The 20,344-nt window shown below is 40.9% G+C and overlaps 1 protein-coding gene across 1 annotated transcript in view; it reads left to right on the top strand.

The window, feature by feature from the left end:
• tgfbr3 (transforming growth factor, beta receptor III) overlaps window positions 1–19,984 on the top strand; it is a 109,612-nt gene extending 89,628 nt beyond the window's left edge. The window contains exons 12-18 of the mRNA XM_071203038.1: window positions 3,676–3,825; window positions 5,521–5,706; window positions 6,783–7,076; window positions 7,602–7,728; window positions 11,931–11,969; window positions 12,436–12,543; window positions 16,024–19,984. Coding sequence (XP_071059139.1) covers window positions 3,676–3,825; window positions 5,521–5,706; window positions 6,783–7,076; window positions 7,602–7,728; window positions 11,931–11,969; window positions 12,436–12,543; window positions 16,024–16,142 — 1,023 coding nt within the window. The 3' untranslated portion in view covers window positions 16,143–19,984. The remainder of the gene's footprint in view (window positions 1–3,675; window positions 3,826–5,520; window positions 5,707–6,782; window positions 7,077–7,601; window positions 7,729–11,930; window positions 11,970–12,435; window positions 12,544–16,023) is intronic.
• Window positions 19,985–20,344: the final 360 nt, after the last annotated feature.

A 20,344-nucleotide genomic window follows, 5' to 3' on the forward strand; every position in this document is an offset into this window, starting at 1 on the left:
TGTATTCTGATTACGTAACGCCGTTACATGTATTCCGTTAAAACCCAACCCTGCATACATTGTCACTATCTGCTAACGTTAGCTTTAGCCTTAGTTTTCTAATAGTTTTTTTCATAGGCTATAAACAGAGGTGGTATAAGTATAGATCTTGTACTTGATTAAAAGTAGAAGTACTCAGATCTTATACTTTAGTAGTAGTAGTAGTAGGCTACTCAGATCTTGTACTTAATAAAAGTAGAAGTACTCAGATCTTGTACTTAATAAACGTAGAAGTACTCAGATCTTGTACTTGAGTAAAAGTAGAAGTACTCAGATCTTGTACTTGATTAAAAGTAGAAGTACCAGAGTGTAGGAATACTCTGTTTCAGTAAAAGTCCTGCATTCAAAATGTTCCTCAAGTAAAAGTAGAAAAGTATTCTCATCAAAATATAGTGAAAGTAGCGACAGTAAAAGTAGTCATTGTGCAGATTGGTCCATTTCAGAATAATATACACTGAACAAAAATATAAATGCAACACTTTTGTTTTTGCTCCCATTTTTCATGAGATGAACTCAAAGATCTAAAACATTTTCTATATACACAAAATAACCATTTATCTCAAATATTGTTCACAAATCTGAAAGAATCTGTGATAGTGAGCACTTCTCCTTTGCCGAGATAATCCATCCCACCTCACAGGTGTGGCATATCAAGATGCTGATTAGACAGCATGATTATTGCACAGGTGTCGCAAGTTTTGAGGGAGCGTGCAATTGGCATGCTGACAGCAGGAATGTCCACCAGAGCTGTTGCCCGTGAATTGAATGTTCATTTCTCTACCATAAGCCGTCTCCAAAGGCGTTCAAAGAATTTGGCAGTACATCCAACCGGCCTCACAACCGCAGACCACGTGTAACCACACCAGCCCAGGACCTCCACATCCAGCATGTTCACCTCCAAGATCGTCTGAGACCAGCCACTCGGACAGCTGCTGCAACAATCGGTTTGCATAACCAAAGAATTTCTGCAGAAGCTGTCAGAAACCGTCTCAGGGAAGCTCATCTGCATGCTCGTCGTCCTCATCGGGGTCTCGACCTGACTCCGGTTCGTCGTCGTAACCGACTTGATTGGGCAAATGCTCACATTCGATGGCGTCTGGCACGTTGGAGAGGTGTTCTCTTCACGGATGAATCCCGGTTTTCACTGTTCAGGGCAGATGGCAGACATCGTGTGTGGCGTCGTGTGGGTGAGCGGTTTTCTGATGTCAATGTTGTGAATCGAGTGGCCCATGGTGGTGGTGGGGTTATGGTATGGGCGGGCGTATGTTATGGACGACGAACACAGGTGCATTTTATTGATGGCATTGTGAATGCACAGAGATACCGTGACGAGATCCTGAGGCCCATTGTTGTGCCATTCATCCACGACAAGCAGCATGATAATGCACGGCCCCATGTTGCAAGGATCTGTACACAATTCCTGAAGGCTGAAAACATCCCAGTTCTTGCATGGCCAGCATACTCACCGGACATGTCACCCATTGAGCATGTTTGGGATGCTCTGGATCGGCGTACACGACAGCGTGTTCCAGTTCCTGCCAATATCCAGCAACTTCCCACAGCCATTGAAGAGGAGTGGACCAACATTCCACAGGCCACAATCAACAACCTGATCAACTCTATGCGAAGGAGATGTGTTGCACTGCGTGAGGCAAATGGTGGTCACACCAGATACTGACTGGTTTTCGGACCCCCCCAGACCCCCCCAATAAAGCAAAACTGCACGTTTCAGAGTGGCCTTTTATTGTGGCCAGCCTAAGGCACACCTGTGCAATAATCATGCTGTCTAATCAGCATCTTGATATGCCACACCTGTGAGGTGGGATGGATTATCTCGGCAAAGGAGAAGTGCTCACTATCACAGATTTTTTGAGATTTGTGAACAATATTTGAGAGAAATGGTTATTTTGTGTTTATAGAAAATGTTTTAGATCTTTGAGTTCATCTCATGAAAAATGGGAGCAAAAACAAAAGTGTTGCATTTATATTTGTGTTCAGTGTATATGATATGTTTTATAATGATTGATCATGAAAGTGTTCTCAAAGCTGGTGAAGGTGCAGCTAGTTTGAATGGCTTTGTATACTGCAGGGTAGCTGGTGGATTTACTCCAGGTGGAACTAAAGTCTGATTTAACACTTGATTATATTTCACATCATTCATCCACATCTGTGAAGTAACTAAAGGTATTAAATACATGTAGTGGAGGAAAAGTACACCATGTACCTCTGAACTGTAGTGGAGTCGAAGTACACCATGTACCTCTGAACTGTAGTCGAGTCGAAGTACACCATGTACCTCTGAACTGTAGTGAGTAGAAGTACACCATGTACCTCTGAACTGTAGTGGAGTCGAAGTACACCATGTACCTTCAGGTTATTTATTTGTACCCGTAGGTAGATTCTGTTTGCAGAGAAAAAGACAAGGGTTCCATCCTGACACTATAAACAAATACAAACAACAGACACATCTCTAATAAAGGACTAGTAAAAGTACAAGTATACCCTGCTCAACCAAATCTCAAAATATTTAAAAAACATTTTAAGAAGGAAAACACTAGTACAAACATGGACATTCAAAATTCACAATTAAATAAATAAATAAATAAAAATAGGCATCTGTGTGACGCTCCTATGATGTGTTAATTTGTGCAATAGCTGCTGGTTTTTATACCGCTTCGTTCTACTCCTTGGGACAAGTAACCTCCGGCCCGAAGGAAGAAGCTTGACTTCTGAGTGCAGAGGGTGGGAGTCATCGTCCAATATGGAGCTGGATAACCGCTGTAACTGCCTGAGGTACAGGGTCTCCAGGTTTAGCTGTGGCTCACCAATCAGTCTGCTGGACCACTTTACGATCTGACTCAGAGAGTCTGCTCTTCAAAGTCAGGTTATAGTACTTGTTGAGTTTATGAACTTAGTTACACCAGTGGCTATACAGATAGAAAGACTAAGCCTTGCACAGAGGCATGAAAATATATTTTCAAAATGCTCAACAGTGCTGCCAGAATTATAAACTGACTGCTACAGTACACAATTAAAATAAATGCTTTTATATATTTCTATTAGATGTGACTCTTTGGCGTTTCTGTTATTAACTGCTGCTTTAGTTGTTCTGACTGCTAAAATCCTGTTATTCCTCATTTTAAAGCCGATATTCCGTGGGGTCGGGGGGCTCGGATCCTTGTCACCTTTTTCATACCTGATGAGTTTGCATCCCTGACTACAGTTGCTTTAGCGTGTAGAAGCTAGTAAGCCTACTATTTGATTTGTTTTAGATAGGCACAACATGTTTCATATGCAGACCTTATTTTCCTGTTCCATGTTCAAATAAACTATTTTCAGTGGTAATTTTTCTTTGGTCATGGAAAATGAGGTAAAGGTCATTGAGAAGTCATGGGGAAGTCATTGAAAATCATTGCTGAAAAAATGTATGAACCCTGATTTTAAATCCAAATGATTGGTTGCAGAATGTTTTGGCAACCTCCTCTCCAATAGTCAAATCTCCATGCCTGTGTCTTAGTGAACACCCGGACTTAAGCAACACTTCTCACAACTGGATGTGGTTAAAAGAAATATGAAAATCTGGAAAGGATTTATGTTTCACTCACTAACTGATGTGGCCCCCTCTGTGGATTGCAGGTTCTGATAAGTCATGCTGAGACCAAGGATGGGAGTGGTGGTCCGCTGGATTATGAGGATCTACAAGCAGGAGACATGCTGTTCCCAAGAGACCCGGTGGAGTTAAACAGAAGGTTTACGGAACCCACAGAGCACCAGTCCGTCATCGGGGTAAGACAGCAGAACCATTGTGGTTCTGAGAGTTGATATACAAGACCATCTACTGTACATCTCTATGTAGTTCATGCAGAGTGGGAACAAACCCCCTTGCTGCATGTAAAAACTCATCTGGCTCTTACAATCTGTCTTTCTTTCCATGATGTCTGTTTTGTGAACTTGATCTGACTTTTTCCGTTTTGAAGTTTCTCCATCTATCCTCTACCGACTTATTTTCCTTTGTCTAATCCATTCCCAGTGTCATACTTATTGTTCTTGTCTATAGAGTATCTCTTGGGTTCTTTCTCCATTTCCTGATCCATTCTAAAGGGATAGTTAGCATAGTTTGAAGTGGGGGTTTATGCATAGTTTGTGTTAACTATAGTAAATGGAGGTCAACTTGCCTCCCTGTTTGGAGAAACAGACAGGAGTTACAGGACAGAAGCTAAAAGTGAGTGGTTTGGAGCGAATCACATTTTAGACACCTACACAAATCCTGTATCAGTTTAAGTTGACGCTATATTAAGAATGTTTTCACCACTTTGCATTGCTGTCTGACAGCCCAATTAAAAAAAGATCTGACGCTGGTATCTATGTTCTCTTCAAAGCCAGACCTCTTTGATAAAAATGTTGCACACTTGGACATAAAAGGGACTCTAAGGCTTGTATACGTTTAAAATAAGAATCCTTTTACTTCATCTCTGAAATACACAAACACAAGCACATCACTGCCTTGGGCATACACTCGACACGTTCTAATAAGTGATGTCTCTGTCTAAACATTTGTTCACATTCTCCAACTTAGATAAACATAAAATACCAAAGGTCTGCTCACAATTAACCCGATAACACGCTAACTGACACTCTTCAGCACACAGACACAACTCACTATTTGGTTACAGGTTATAATACTAAAGACATTAGCCCAATTTAGCTAGCCGGTGACGCACTGTGACGAAGAAGAATTGAGAGGGATGAAAGAAGAAGAATATGGAGATATGAAACCCCTCTTTAACGGTCACACATGCAGAGCACACAGCACACAGTGAAATGTGTTCTCTGCTTTGAACCCATCCTAGTACTAGGAGCAGTGGGCAGCTATTGCACAGCATACATGACATGTTTGCCATTTAACTGTTAAATTATGATAATATACGATATAAATATTGATGCATTACCGCTAGTTTCTTTTAACACTTTTATACGTCTTTTCATCACTTGAGCATACCTGGAACACACCAACACAAGCACATCATTGCACATGGCTGCACTCACGCGGCAAGGTGTAATAAGTGATGCCTTTACCTCCCCGAGCTGCTCTATCTGCCTGTGTGAGCTTTAATATCAAAATATTTAAAATAAACCATTTATGAATTATTATGTATTCTATTTTATTTTCTGCAGCTAAATACCGTTAGCTGCTTCTCCTGTTCACAGCAGAACATTGCATGATCCTGTCTGTTATTCCAAACTGGGGGCCTGCCAACATTATAAATAACATTATTTATTTTATTTAAACAATACAAAATAAACTTTGTTTGATTGATTATATACAGTCATCTATTGTATATATTTCACAATGGATAAGTACCTCTACTATTTCACAACGTCAGCACTCCCTCTTTAATGTGGTCAAACACTGGCACACTGAAATCAGACGTCAGATCCATGCTGATATTTCCGTTGGCTTTTGTCTCTTTCTCCTCCCAGTTCAATTGCACGTACAGAAAGAACCAGGAAAGTTCTGCAACTCTTCCCAGGATTGTACCGGGACCAGGGAGGCACCCAGTGAGCAACATGACATTTAAAATGGAGTTGTACAACAAACTGCCGATCCACAACCCCTCACGCCAGGCCTTCTACACTGTTTCACAAAAGCAGCAAGTCTTTGTGGAGGTACGTGTTGCATTGCAATAAAAGGACTATTCTATATATTGTGTCCTTGCCGTTCAGCTCTTCCTTCTTTCATCCATTAGTTTCTGCCATGTCAGTTTCTATTTGATCTTGTTAGGTCTTAAAACCAAACTCTCACTTTCAACCCCCTAATAGTATTTGTATCTCCTCTCTACATGTCTCCATATCCTGTCTGTCTCAGGATCCTCAATCCACAGCAGTACAAATAGAGGTCATACTCTGGAGTCCTTTGACAAGAGGAGTTATGATGATATCAGTGGGAGGTGCTTTACTGACAGAGCCAGCTGGTTACAAAGGGTCTTTCTGTGTATATGTATGCTCAAGGGGGATTGTTAAGGAAGAAAAGGTACATTATTCAAAAATATGTATTCCTTGTTAACCTAATGTATCCTAAGTGTGGGAGTTGATGGTGAATTTTCATGAATATAATGAATAAACTCAAATTAAAGACTTAAAAAGAGACACCGACCCCCACCATCAGGTTAAGAATTGAAAAATAGTCTTATTTTTTTTAAATATAGGACTTTTCATGTAAGGAAGAATATACTCACAATTTTGCTATTCTTACATCGGTAATGTGTTGACAGGGTTTGTCACCATCAGAAACCACTTCCATATTATCATATATATATATATATTAGTGCTGTCAAAATTATCGCGTTAACGGCGGTAATTAATTTTTTTAATTAATTGCGTTAAAATATTTAACGCATACAGAATGGCCCGCCCCATCCCACCAGTGGCAGCGCCAGGGTATGGCTGGGGTAGGCTACAGCCATACCAAGAAATGGCTTAGCCCCACCATGAAAAATGATGTTAAAGTAAGCAGAATAAAGTCAGGCGCACGGACGCGAGGGCCCGCTCATCACTGCGCGCACTTCTGTGACCGCAGTTTTAATTTTCTTTGTTCCTGGGATATACAGTTGGTGAAAAGACAAATACCAATCACAAGTGGATTTCCCTGAACAATTATGACTTCAGTCTTACTAACATAAAGATGTTTGCTATTGCAATTTTAGATGTATTTAATGATAAAGGATTTTCTTCTCTCTGGTCAGGTCACATCGGCTGCCACAGATCCGGAGCTGGGGTTCACCATCGTAACCTGTTTCATCTCTCCCAACTCCGACCCCACGGTGCCCTCAGACTACACCCTCATTGAGACAGTGTGCCCCACAGACGACTCCGTCACCTACTACCCTCCGAGGGGCTTCCCTGTCCCCCACACACCGGCGGAGAAGCAGAGTTTCAGCTTCACCTTCAACTCTCAGTTCAACCTGTCCCTGCTCTTCCTGCACTGCGATATGTCTCTGTGCTCCAAGAGTTCTCAGAGCAACCAAAGAATGCCTCCGGTATGCAGTCTTTACTTTCCAAATGACTTTTATACTTTTGCATCTTTTATTATTTGACAGCACAAGTCTCTCGAGAGTTTATTAGCGATGTTATTTGAGGAGATTTGAAGTTGGTGTAGTCGTGCCCCAGCCTAACTCTGGCTAACCCGAGCCTTTCACTATCAGGAAACATGAATCAAAGTGAGATTCGCCAAGTATCCAGCTGCAGAACCAAACAAACATCTGTCTTGATTTTCATCTTGATTTTTCTCTTACTGTTCTCTGTCCAATTTAGACAATCTCCTGCAAGCACGTTCCTCCACTTTATTTGCATTTAACAATAAAACAAATCAAAAAAACAATTAAAGAAGTGCAAGAAGAAACAAAGTAGAACAAAACGAGAATTTTGTAAGTTATAAAGTTAAATAGTGGTGAGCTAAACATAGAATGTAAAATGAAATGCTGTACAGTGACATACATGTACAGTTTGGGCTTTTCACTGTTAATGTATTAGTTTTAAGTTCAGATATTTTTTTGTCCATGCAGTGCTTACAACCGAGTGACACCTGCGATTCTCCTTCTGTGGAAAATATCCTGTCGATGGTAATGCACAGCAAGACGTCCACGAAGCCGCTGGTCGTGGTGGATGGATCTGGTCCGTCAGAAGAACCAGGTTAGTAAAGAGGGGATGCAAATATAACCCTTCACACAAACTTAGACCTTATGCCATGGGCTCAACCTGTACACCATTTATAAATGTCTACAAAGCTCTCTCATTTTCATTTTGGTTTTATCAGCACCACAAATGACAAGTGAAGCCCTGCTTTTCCATTGTTTTGAGTGTTAAGTGTGGTTTGAAAACTGGAGTAAAGAGAGAATGAAGTCTGAGCGGGCAAGGAGACGGAGAAAGCTCAGTCCAATCCTCAGAGATTAGACCAAACCACAAAACCCTGAACATCACTTCCCCCCCTCTGGTCATCATTACCAGCACTGTGTTGTGTGCCGTGTTTACATTAATGTCTGTACACAAGAGTGTGTGTGTGTGTGTGTGTGTGTGTGTGTGTGTGTGTGTGTGTGTGTGTGTGTGTGTGTGTGTGTGTGTGTGTGTGTGTGTGTGTGTGTGTGTGTGTGTGTGTGTGTGTACACATACTAGCATGTGGTGGACTGCAGTAAAGGGGCGTGTGCAAACACAGAGGCCCAGTTCGGCTGCTCTGGACCGGTCCATGCTGAGGGAGGGGTGGAAAAAAAGGAGTCATACAGCACCAGTTGTTTTCACTTAGGACTTTCACTGTGGCCTCAGCCTTATACTAGAGAGGGGGAGAAGGGAGGAGTGTGAGGGGAGTGGAGGTCCAGCCAGACCCTAAAGGGCCCCTCCATCATCTCTTGTTTAGCCACTCTCCATTCACTCGCTGTGTTGTGGACTCTCCTGGGCTGTGAGTGAGTTCAGCCCGCAGATGTGGGGGGGAGGCCTGAGGTAACCACGTTCACATTTAACTAATTATGACCTAAACTGAGACGGGGTGATATCATGAGTGCCCGATCTCTGGTGGTCAGCCAAAGCGTTTCAAATCAGCCTCCCTCTGAGCAATGACTTCAACCAGAACCTGTGGTCAGCTAGAGCATGACTCATATATCAGCAAGGCCAATATTAGACTTTTTAAGCCTAATGTGGATATATTGTACTGTCTTATATTTAAGCTTATAAGCTACATGCAATTGCCATAGAGAAATAAAAAAGATTTAGAGTGTTAGCAGTAGTATGAAAGAGTGTGATAAACATAGTTTGCCCAAAAGAAGCAAAGACAAGCACTGGTAAATATGTTTGAAATGATTTGCTACCGATTTACAATCACACACATCTTCATATTCATACAAACGTTGCATTAGGAGAAACCTGGGGGCTTAGACCATTTTGAGTCTTCTGTTATGACTAATGAAATGTTCAGTATTGGGCCCTCATCATAAAGAATAGTTTTGTATCTAAAGTGTAAGGTGTATGTCAGGTGGTGACAGTCATAGTAAACAGTAGGAGACTAAACAGTACTTTTTTCCAGCATGTAGGAGGAGGACACTTTGTAGCTCGAAGCAAACCGATGTGTCATGCTCCTGGCCCCACTGAAATATATGACCATTTCTTTTCAAAATTGTTTAAATAATTTATTTTAAAACAAAAACAAATGGATTGGCTCCAGCCTCTCAAATATACTGATAATCCTAAATGACCATGGTTTATCATTATACCTTTGAGTGGTAAGACTTTTGACAGACAGTACAAGCCATTTTAATATGACAACTTGGTCTTTTAGTCAGCGTTTTTGACTAACACTTTTTACCAACTAAGACAAAATAGGCTAATTGATAGTAAAAACAATTGTTGGATGCGGCCATACGCAAAACTATACAAATAAAGGCTTCAACAATCTGGTATCAGCCTGGCTGTCGCGTGAGGGGCCAGAGTTGTACAGAACATTCCTGAACTGAAATGAATGTGGGGTCCCTTAGAGATAAACAGTATGTGGTCACAGAAGTCCAGTGTTAATGCTAGCAAGCTGCTGAAGACATTGGTGATCAGAAACTTGTTGTTAAAGTACGAGTGAGTTAGCTGAGCTAGGGTGAGGAACATGCACAGCCACACCAACATCCAGCGGGTGCAGCAGGTTTATTTCCCATGGCACCCATTAAGTCAACACAAATATGCAATAAGCACAGTGAAAAGAAACCTATTTCAAAGAGCAGGTTTTATAACTCAAAGGCATCTCTTATGCTACGAAGGCAAACAAAATAACCAGCCTTTTCAAGGGCCACAGTTCTGTACTGGATGGTATCCCAAAGAGCACAAGTCCATCTACAAATCAAAGAGGGCCACTTGTGGCCAACTTGGTGCATGGAAACACAACAGCCTCAGAGCGCAGCCATCCGGAGCAGATTTACTGCTACACAATAAAAGTTATTGGATCTGGTAAAGTTCAGAAAAGTATCGTTTATTTGAGAAGTTGGCAGTGTGGATGATATAACTCACACCAGTAGTATTACGTTTATACTGCAAAGAGTAAGAGAAGAAGATAGAAACTTAAAACACGTTTATTCACATTACATTTAATAAAATATAATCTGTGTCAAAATAAAAACTGCATAATATTAGGTTGAATGTATTTTGATCTCCCTCTGGGCTATTATATACACTGGACTGATGTCAAAAAGCCAACGTTATCACAAAAGCAGAAGTGAAAAACTCTTATGTACCAATCAGAATATAAATCATCCACACATTGTTTGAACAGATCCATTATGAGAAACCTGTATAGCTATATAAAACCACTGTATATCATCCTTTATGTGGGTGCCAATAGCCTCATAGACCAAGCCTATTGCAGTAACAACGTTCTGAACTGTCGAGTTCAACTGTACTGGGCTTTATAAATAAGAACATCCAATGTCAAGGGTCTTGCAGAAGAGGATATCAGGGGTTTCTGCGCTGTGTGAGGAGAGATCAGAGTTAAACAAAAACATTCTCTCTCATTCCATGGCAAGAAAACGTTCCTAGAGATAATAGAGACCTCTTTCAACTCTGGCAGAGGAACATAAGTCATGATTTTAACTTCAGGGGTGCTGTGTGGTTCTGTTGAAATAGTCAGCAAAATGTAAGAACTGCCAGGCGTCCAGAAGGGAACAATTCCCCGAAGACATCAAGGCGTTATATGAAAAGATACATTGAGTTTCGGTTTAACCATGGGAGCTATACGATGATAGTCATGTCAATTCTCCACATACAAAATAAAAAATGAGTCCAGTTTAAGTCCATTTATTTGGTATGCATTTTATTAAATCTGTCATCCAATAAAAATCGTTCTGCACAGAAACCTTGCACACGGACTCTCATGCTTTTTATTTTTGTTGCGTACATTCATAAAACAAGACGAATGAAAAAGCCAGGGTTGCATTTTAATAGAAGTCAAAGCCTGCTAGATGCTGAATTATTCACACGCGTTCAACGGTGCTATTCCCAATCAGGGTTCATTGATGATTGATAATAATTAAAAGCTATAATTTAGCTGCTTATAGCACGATCAATACTTTCATATTTTTCATAAATATTTGTGATGATCTGTGATATAAAACTGTAATGCGATCTCTTGCCTCAATCAGACACTGTTCTGGATGATGCTGTTTTGATATCTATGACTCTGGGTGGTCAAATGACTCTTTCATTTTGAGCGATGAAAAGTACATATTCAAAAACTTTGATGATGAATGAAACTTTGTCTTTGTCAGTTTGTAAAAATGATTATATTTAAATCCCAACAATTACCAAGGCCATTACAAGACAACATAACACACCAACGTCTCATGCTGGCCTCCCTTATGCCTGCTCTGTCTGCCTTTTCTGTACTGTACAGATAACACTGGAACGATTGGGGGGGGGGGGGGGGTTGGCAGAGAGGACGTCCTCTGGCCATTGTCCCCTCTGAAATTAAAGTTCTCTCTGATGACCTGTCATCATTCATTATGCAAAATGGAAACTCAAAGGTGTTCTTTCCAAGAATAGCGTGCATTGTGCCCGAGTCCTGGACGTGCACCAGGCTCGCCTCTTTAGATTACAAAAGAGGCTTTGTGTTGTTTGGTAAGACATCATTATGAGGGCTGGACATGCATTGTTCGGAGTCAGTAGGTTCATCAGCTGATAGTATGGCTGCTCACTTCCTGGTTCAGGTTCCTGTGTCACATTCCTCAGAGAATTGCTTATCAACTCCGGGCAGTGTCAGTGATGTTCTGGTCCTCTGGCCCGGAGCTGACAGCTGACCATCTGAACGACTCACTATGTATGAATGTGATACGCCGACACGATAATGAGACATACTTTCATTTGTGTTATAGTTCCTCCTTCTGAAACACCACCGTATACTGATGATGATAGTAAGTGATTGTACACACGTTTCAAGATGTATTATTCTCCTCTATTTATATTAACATGTATGTGAATTATATGGAGCCTTAAGTATTAAATAAATAAATAAGACTTGAAAATGAATAATTAAATAAATACATGTGGTTAAAGGCTTACATAAACCAATAAGATATATATTTCTTGATTTTATGTAATTGTTATGCACAATGTATGTACAGTACATAACTACGACTATTTAAAAACATTTGTCATTTTTTTCATATATTTATGAGTTTTTGGAGAGTGGATTGCTTCCAAACCAACAGCTATTGTTGTGTTTAACATCACAATGACAATAAGCGTCTTATCCTAAATGATGTATACATTTAATTAAACGTGATGATTGTCTTACAATTTATTGATATACATACTTATTATTATGTATATTTGAATGTGTTATTCCAAGTTATGAACTGTGTGCTCTTCTGTTTGCAGACGCGCTGTACGTGCTGGACACGCCCACAGTGGTGGGGATCGCCTTCGCAGCCTTCGTGATTGGGGCTCTGTTGACCGGAGCCCTGTGGTTCATCTACTCACACACAGGTAGGTCCTTTACCTGCTGCTCCCCGCTCACCTCTCCACACTAATGAAAAGACAAGACGCTAAAGAATGCCCCAGTGTCCGGGTGCCAGCAATGTGCCGCTGGGAATGCCAAACATCCTGCTGCTGACAGAGGCCGGTTCACGATAACAGATCGACTCCTCTACTGTAAATATATCCTGTTGGTCAGCAGCGAGGGCTCTTCTCTTTCCTGCCTTTGAGTGTTTTGGGAGCTGCGGGGTGGTCGACGAATACTCTCAGTACAATGGCTGGGACGAGTTGGAAACCCCCGTTGTTGGGTTTCGTGGCCCTCGCAGGAAAGGACACACAATCTGTCCATTCGATGCCAAGAGCTTCCCCATCGTCCCCAGCCTGCCGACCCCTGCTGACCCCCGGGAGGAAGTGCGCTCCCAGCAGCCCTCTGGAGTTCACCGTTGCACAGAGCTGCCCTGTTCTCATTGGCTTTGCTGCTTGACTGGTGATCAGCCATGCCATTGACCTGCTGGCCCCGCGGCTGATGTGTTCACCATGGACGTCTTCTATAAAGGGCTCAGGGTGTTCTCTGAACATGCAACGTGTTTGAGTTTAGGCATAGAACAAAAGCTTACAGTTGGACAGATAAAATGCATTAGTAAATCATCCAAAGATCCGGACACATTGTCAGAACTATTACAAACTGTTCCACTCATTCTAAATCTTGTGTTTACTGAACAGGATTCCGTGTAGCATAAAAAAGATCAGAAGTCAGATTTCAGTGCCCTTATCTTTATCACAACATTGGTATTGGCTCCTCTTTAGAAAGCCACTTGACTACAGCTTGACGGCTTTCCTAGAGAGCCTTATTAGATGGTTTTCCAACGATATGAGAAGTAAGCACGGAGAGAGAAACAGGTGTTAGGATAGTATTTCTGGAAAGAGTTTTACAACATGTTCTTGCTGATGTTATTAAAATAGGCTTTAGCTGGGCGTGTAAAGCTGTCTTTGCTGAAATTACCTTACAAGGCAATATTGGCAGTTCCTTATAAACGCCAAGTATGTGATCCCCTAAGAAACCACCAACATATCAGTTGGGGTGTATTTTAAACTTGTGTACAGAAGGATGCAACATGAAGAGAGATGTGGGTCTGTCCCCTCAGGGTCTGAGGACAAACACTCTGGAGAAATAAACTTATTTTGAAGTTACTACTCATTGGCATTACATTAAAGGTTTTGTATCCATTGCAGTTTTACTCCATATAGGGCAATCCCAAGCGTCTCCAAGAACCCTTAATATATGATCTGACATCCTGCTCATTCACCATGCATTCTGCCAGGGCTGCCGTCATGTCCGTTGAGAAGATCTCTCAACGGATATGACTGCTCTCTACCTCTGCTCACTATTTGAAACCACATACACCAAATATTTTAGAAATAATTGCATGGAAGAGTACCGATGGTAAATGTCACCTCTAAAAATCAGGGTTTAGAAATATGTTATTAAATACTATTTGGCTACGAATACAACTGAAGGGCCGCAAACACAAGTGACAGCAAGAAATGTACGACTAGGAAACACTTTTTGAAGCATGGCTTTAACGAAGACCAAAGTTTCATTATGTATTAGTAGCCAGTGTGTGTGTTTTTTTAAAGTGAGATCCCCTTCATGGTGGAACTATAGCTTGGATTGTCATGAAATGTTGTCCCGCCGTTCATGTCTCCAAAAGAAGGATTCTTGTGCCTTTGGCGATCCTCTGACCTCTCCTCACTGAGAAGTTAGTTGTGTGTGTTATTCCTTGACAGCTGTCAGGTGACATTGCCTTAAGCTTTGTTTGATACATTCATGTTCCATTTAGTATTAATTGTCACTTTTAATCCAGTGTCATCATCAGATACACATTGTTATCTGATCCCTGTTTAAATGGTGGATGGTAAATGGATTGTACTTATATAGCACTGTATCCACTTTTCTACGAGCCCTCAAAGCGCTATTACTATCACAAGTCCTCATTCCCACCTCCCCCACACAGAGCAGGGCCACTTTCACATTCACACACACTCACACACCGCTGGCCATGCCATCGGGAGCAACTCTGGGTTAAGTATCTGGTCCAAGGATACATCTGGTCCCAGGTCTTGATTTAGACATTTTAAGTTCGGAGGCAAATTGCCCCTTGAGTCAGAGTTTTTATACACAATATAATAATAATTCATTTATTTTATATAGGCGCCTTTCAAGGCTCTCAAGGTCGCCGTACAAACACATACAAACCAAGATACACAATAGATAACACCAGCATAAGAGACATAAACAAGACAATGACAATGCAGTATATAAATCAAATAACCAAATAAATAAAAACAGCCTTTATCTCTCCTCTCACCAAGATAATATTGGACCTAGGAATTTACATTTCCTTACAGATGAGGGGAATCCAAGCTTCTTTGTTTTCAAGAGCTCTTGGTCCTGCGAGGGAAAGACCTCTGGCAGCTCTGCTCTGGTAAGCATTAGCAGCACTAAGGGGCCCCAAAGAGGGAGCGGCGTGTGACCGCCAGTGGACTCACATATTCTTATAGCCACACTCAACTTTAGGCACAAACAAGACCATCGATGGGAAAACCCTTATCTTAGAGACACATTCTCTATGTATTAGGGCCAAACAAACAAGGGAAAGACTTCACTAACACGTGTGTGCCACATACTCAAATGCAACCCAGACTCGACTGCACTCCCAAAGCTGTTCGTTGTCTGTCAGAGACATTTTCTGTAAACAAATGTAAGCACTTTTATTTTCCCTCTTCATTTAAAGCGCTGGATCCCAAGAGTCTACAAAATGAAATGCTTATTTAGTCATAGAACAATAAACCAGTCAGCGGTTTGAGCTGCAGTCAGTGGGTCCTGTCCTGTGTTGTTCTGCTGTATCTACTAAAGCTCGGCTAATTGAATCCAGATCACCAAAGAAGTGAATTCCATGAACAGGAATCCTCCTTTTCTCTTTGTCTCCCAGATGTCATCCGACAGATAGGATGTGCCTGGTTGTTTCTGGGCGCTCTGAGGTGACATGTTGCGGGTCCAAGCAGTTAAAACACTTTGTGAATCTGTAGCAGATTGTGCTTGAAGATGGTAAACGTTAGCACAGATCAAATCCAGAGTTCTTCTTGCAGTTTGTAGCCAAGGTCTTTGCACTGAAACTGGATCCTTTTGTGCTCATGCTTGAGTGAACATGTGTGATGGCTAGTCACAAAACGTCACGATAAAGAATTGTATTTGATATCAAGTGTAAGCTTTATGTCAGGTGGTGACAGTCATAGTACATGTTAGGAGATCTTTCTTTAAAGAGGTACAATGACGGTTCCAGCATGCGCAGTAGGAGAAGGACACTTTGTAGCTTTAAGCAAAGCAAGTTGTCATGCTCCTGCCTTTCTGTAATATATATGAAAGAAATGCTACCTCCCTTTGGTCCTCACCCCTCCTCACCCCCTCTCCTGCTCTCTCCCCCTGTGTAGGTGAGACAGCTGGCAGGCAGCAGGTCCAGAAGCCCCTCCCGGCCTCAGAGAACAGCAGCCCGGGCCACAGTGTGGGCAGCACCCAGAGCACGCCCTGCTCCAGCAGCAGCACGGCGTAGCCCCGACCCGGACCCCTGCCCAGGCCCCAAGGTTCACAGGGACCGCTTTGTTCTTCTCCTTCCATGAAAGGAAATATTAGGGGAATGTTAAAGGTCACACAAAAACACCTTTGGTCCTGTAAATTCCTTTTGTGCCAGACTAGTAAACTGTCCTGGTGTTACTGCTGTGTAAAAGTAGTGACCTTGGCAGCCTCAACTCATATTTAGTACAGGAAAATACGTGTATGCAAGGCATTTCATTCCAATCCTAATGCTGTTTTGTTCTGAGCAAAAGCCTTTTGTTGTGGCCTTAAGTGGTGAGATGGAGGCGGTCTGTAATGAGCAGGTGTCCTGCGGCAGCCAGGAAGGCCACCAGGCTGCAGTGACGTCAGTATTAGTACGTGAGATGTTAATGGCTGGACTGTTACACTTCACAACACGCAACCACTATTAACATGCGGACAAAAGTGCAGTATGACACAAGTCGTCATCGTGACCGAGAGATGGCTTTTAAAAGATGCAAGATAGATATTGAATGTATGCAGAAGAGTATTCGCCAACAAATGTGAAAGAACAATGTGAAAGACATGCTGATAGAATGCCCCATGTCGTAATAACTCTTCCCTTATAATGGGTTTATACCCGCAGGTTGGCAACACATATTTCACCGGTGCCTTTTCCTATGTGGTGATAGTACCGCATTTCAGTTGAGTCCATTCTGTTACAGAGTTCCACAGGGGCATTATGGGTACCCTTGTTTTGGTCATTGTTAATGGAATAGTTTCACATTTTGGGAATTCCTTTATTTGCGTGCCATCCAAAAGTTAGACCCTCGGTCTCCTAAAAGTCACGTTACCATATGATATGTCAAATACGTTTCGATGTAAATGAATTTGTTCTCTCGTTCTTCGTTTGTGTTCGACGTAGCGTAATCATGTTTCAAATGAAAGTCTGTGTCGAATTCTGTGGGTAAATAGGTCAAACACACTACTTACTAACGCTAAACCAAAAGTCAAATGTGCATTTTAACTCAAGTATTCAGTCGGCTTGTGTCACATACTTCATTGGGGTCATGTAGGTTACTTTTCTAGGTGAATTAAATCTGAACCATTATCCTTTACTTTAAATATCCAAGTAGTTTTGATTGCTACCTTTGTTTAAATGCACAATGATTCCCGGTGTATAGTTGCGACTGTAATCCGGAAAAAGAAAAGACATAATTGAAAATGCAGTTTTCTTGTATGGCAGCGCAGGAGACGGGATCAGAAGATATTTACCACTCATGTCTGTGCTTTAATTCTGCATACCATCCTGTAGCATAGCTCCCAACATGCTAAACTATTCTCCAAGGACCTGTATATTTTTGTAAATATTGTAAATACTCTAAAATGTTAAGCGGTTAAGAGTGTGTGCAAATTCTTTAAGATTAGACCAGTTTATCAGTTACAAGTTAATACCATTTATCATTTTAAAAGTGATAAAAGAAGAATCATGTTGTTACAAGTTAGGACCCCGTCCATTTGCCCACGGACCCTTTTGAGGGTTTACATTCACAAACACAGGACATCCTCACATTTGAGAAACGTTATGAAGTGAAATATTTGGCATTTCTTTTTGATGAATAATGAAAAGATAAATCCAGTGAATGTTTCTCAGCGCATCAGACAGTCAGAGCAGATGTGTGCCACTACAGCCACAGTGGGCAGTGTAGATCTCTCATCTCGGCACTGACTGGTACATAAGCTGCAGCTCATTGCTGTGGACATATCTTTTGTTTTGCATCACCCACCTCAGAATGATATGAATGTTTGCTGTAGAGCCTCCCTCTACACTGGGTGTGTTTCTCAGAGTGTGTGTGGGCCCTTTGAACTCCAGAACCCTGTCAAGAAAAACAGAATGTATATTATCTCAAAGCTTTTTATCTTATGTAAACATGTGTAAAGCTTTCTACAGAGGGAACAGAGTCTAAATATATATTTGTGTATAAAATTATATTTTGGAATATATTTACCAAGAGAAACCTATTGTCTTGTATGTGTGTTACTGTACTGTGAACTGTGGATATGCTAATACAATACACAAGTATGTGTGAGGCCTCATGGCACGGCTTCCTGACACTTCAACTGATGAATATGGAGATACAAAATGATTCACCTTTTTAAAATATATTTGATATATAGAGTATAAACCAAGTCCACTCTTTGATACAAACTAACTTTGACATCATATTTATTTACATTTGAAGCTATTGCAAGTCATTGTTTATTGTGTGATAAAACATGTGTTAGGATTGATGAGTATGATCAGACAGAATACAACTCCTATCACAGTTTGTCATCATCTAATGTTACTATACTGTTTTGTATAGATCATTTTCTAACTCAAAATATATTTTCATATAAAGTAAGGAAATCACTGTTTTTGTTTTTTAAATGATCGCAATAATTATTAACTTTATTCTTCACAAAGTCTAGGTAAATAATGGTATCCTTACTTTATGTATTGTCATAGAGAAAAACCCTTCTTTTCACAACTATGAGGTGAATCCCCTCAAAATAATGAAAACAAATGGATCAACGGTTAAAGACGGCAGCAATAAACCAAAATGAAAGTTGAATGTGTGATGTGTGTGTGTGTGTGTGTGTGTGTGTGTGTGTGTGTGTATATCAAGAGAGAATGGAGGGTGTTTTCAACTGTTTTCCAAAACACTGCAGAGAGGGAAGCCTACGATCAGCGCTCATTGTGAGATCTCTGCTTTCTGACATTCCTTTCGTTTTGAGGTTCTCTTATCTGCTGTCCATCTCCCATGAGTAATTACCCCGCTAACTCCAGCTGTTAAGTGGCTGAGCGCCATGTTGTGTCCTGGATCTAATCTTCTCAATTCAGATCATTTTGGAATATTCAATCAAACTGATTCATGAGATGTATTCAAACATATAAACATGCCCCCATGCTTACTGCCTCAATGCCTCGTCTCCTTTGATGTTAACCTTAAACCAAACTGAAATCTAAAATATGCTTTGAGGGAAACTTATTTCGCAAATAAGACATCATTTATTATTACGTATGCAATTTAACTTACATTACGCACTTACTACAACATACTGATGACGTCTGCATTGACTTATTTCAACTTAGATATATGCATTTCAACTGTATAACATTCTTAACTTGGGAAAATAACCTTTGTTACGGAGCAAACTCATTCTGACCTAAAACATGATCTTTTACCAAAACCTAACCATGTTTTATGTTTCACTTCACAACGTTAAGCATGTGTTTAAAACTGCCACTGTAATCCTGGGAAAACATGTTTACCTCGAAAGTAAATGAAAATACAGTTGAGTTGTAGTCAGGCATCATTTTTAGGAGACAAGGGGGCAATATGACATAATGATGCTGTATCAGATCAAATAGGCGTTATTATGGAAGCTAAATATGCCTTTCCATAGGACTTATAGTTACTGCTGAACAACAGCTGTAAGTGGAGCACAAATCCACCATCTAGTTATTGATTGTATTTGTAACCATTTGACTACCTCATGTTTTTCTATGAATGTGTACTTTTTGTTCTACGTGTGTGATGTCATATGTGTGAATGTTTCGTGCCTATGTTTGAACTCAACACTAGTTAAATAGATGAAACTGCAGTTGGATGGTTCGGGCCCCTTTGTGGTTTTACTGCAGTTTTATTTCTCAAACCATGAAGAGTTTGATCTTTCCCATGATGCCAAGATTGCCTTTTTTCGGGTGTTTGTAAAAATGTGTAAAACTTTTCATGATTTTATTTTGGAATTTTTATAAGCTGTAAATAAGCATGACATCTGTATACCCATTATGTCCAATAAATCTTCATAACAATGTACCAGACTGCTGTTTGATGGTTTCTTGTCAGTGTGTGAGGGTGCTGTATAACTGATGTGTAATGATGACATGTTGGGCCTGAAGTCATGACTCCTCTGGTGAGATCATAGCGTGATACAGACCATGCGGTCTTCTGGCTGGAACCTTTGGGGGTTCCTTACCTCCCCCCCCCCAGAACAGCACTCTCTCCATCTTTGTTTTTGATTAGAGCTCCTTGCGTGCCTGGCACACTGAAAAAATGAACCGTTGATTTTAATAAATGTATTATGCAAACAGTCAATCAATCAATCAATTTATATAGCCCAATATCACAAATGTTACATTTGTCTCAGTGGACTTCGCAGTTTGTACAGAATATC

Source organism: Pseudochaenichthys georgianus, chromosome 4 (assembly GCF_902827115.2).
Source record: "Pseudochaenichthys georgianus chromosome 4, fPseGeo1.2, whole genome shotgun sequence".
NCBI classification, from domain to species: domain Eukaryota; kingdom Metazoa; phylum Chordata; class Actinopteri; order Perciformes; family Channichthyidae; genus Pseudochaenichthys; species Pseudochaenichthys georgianus.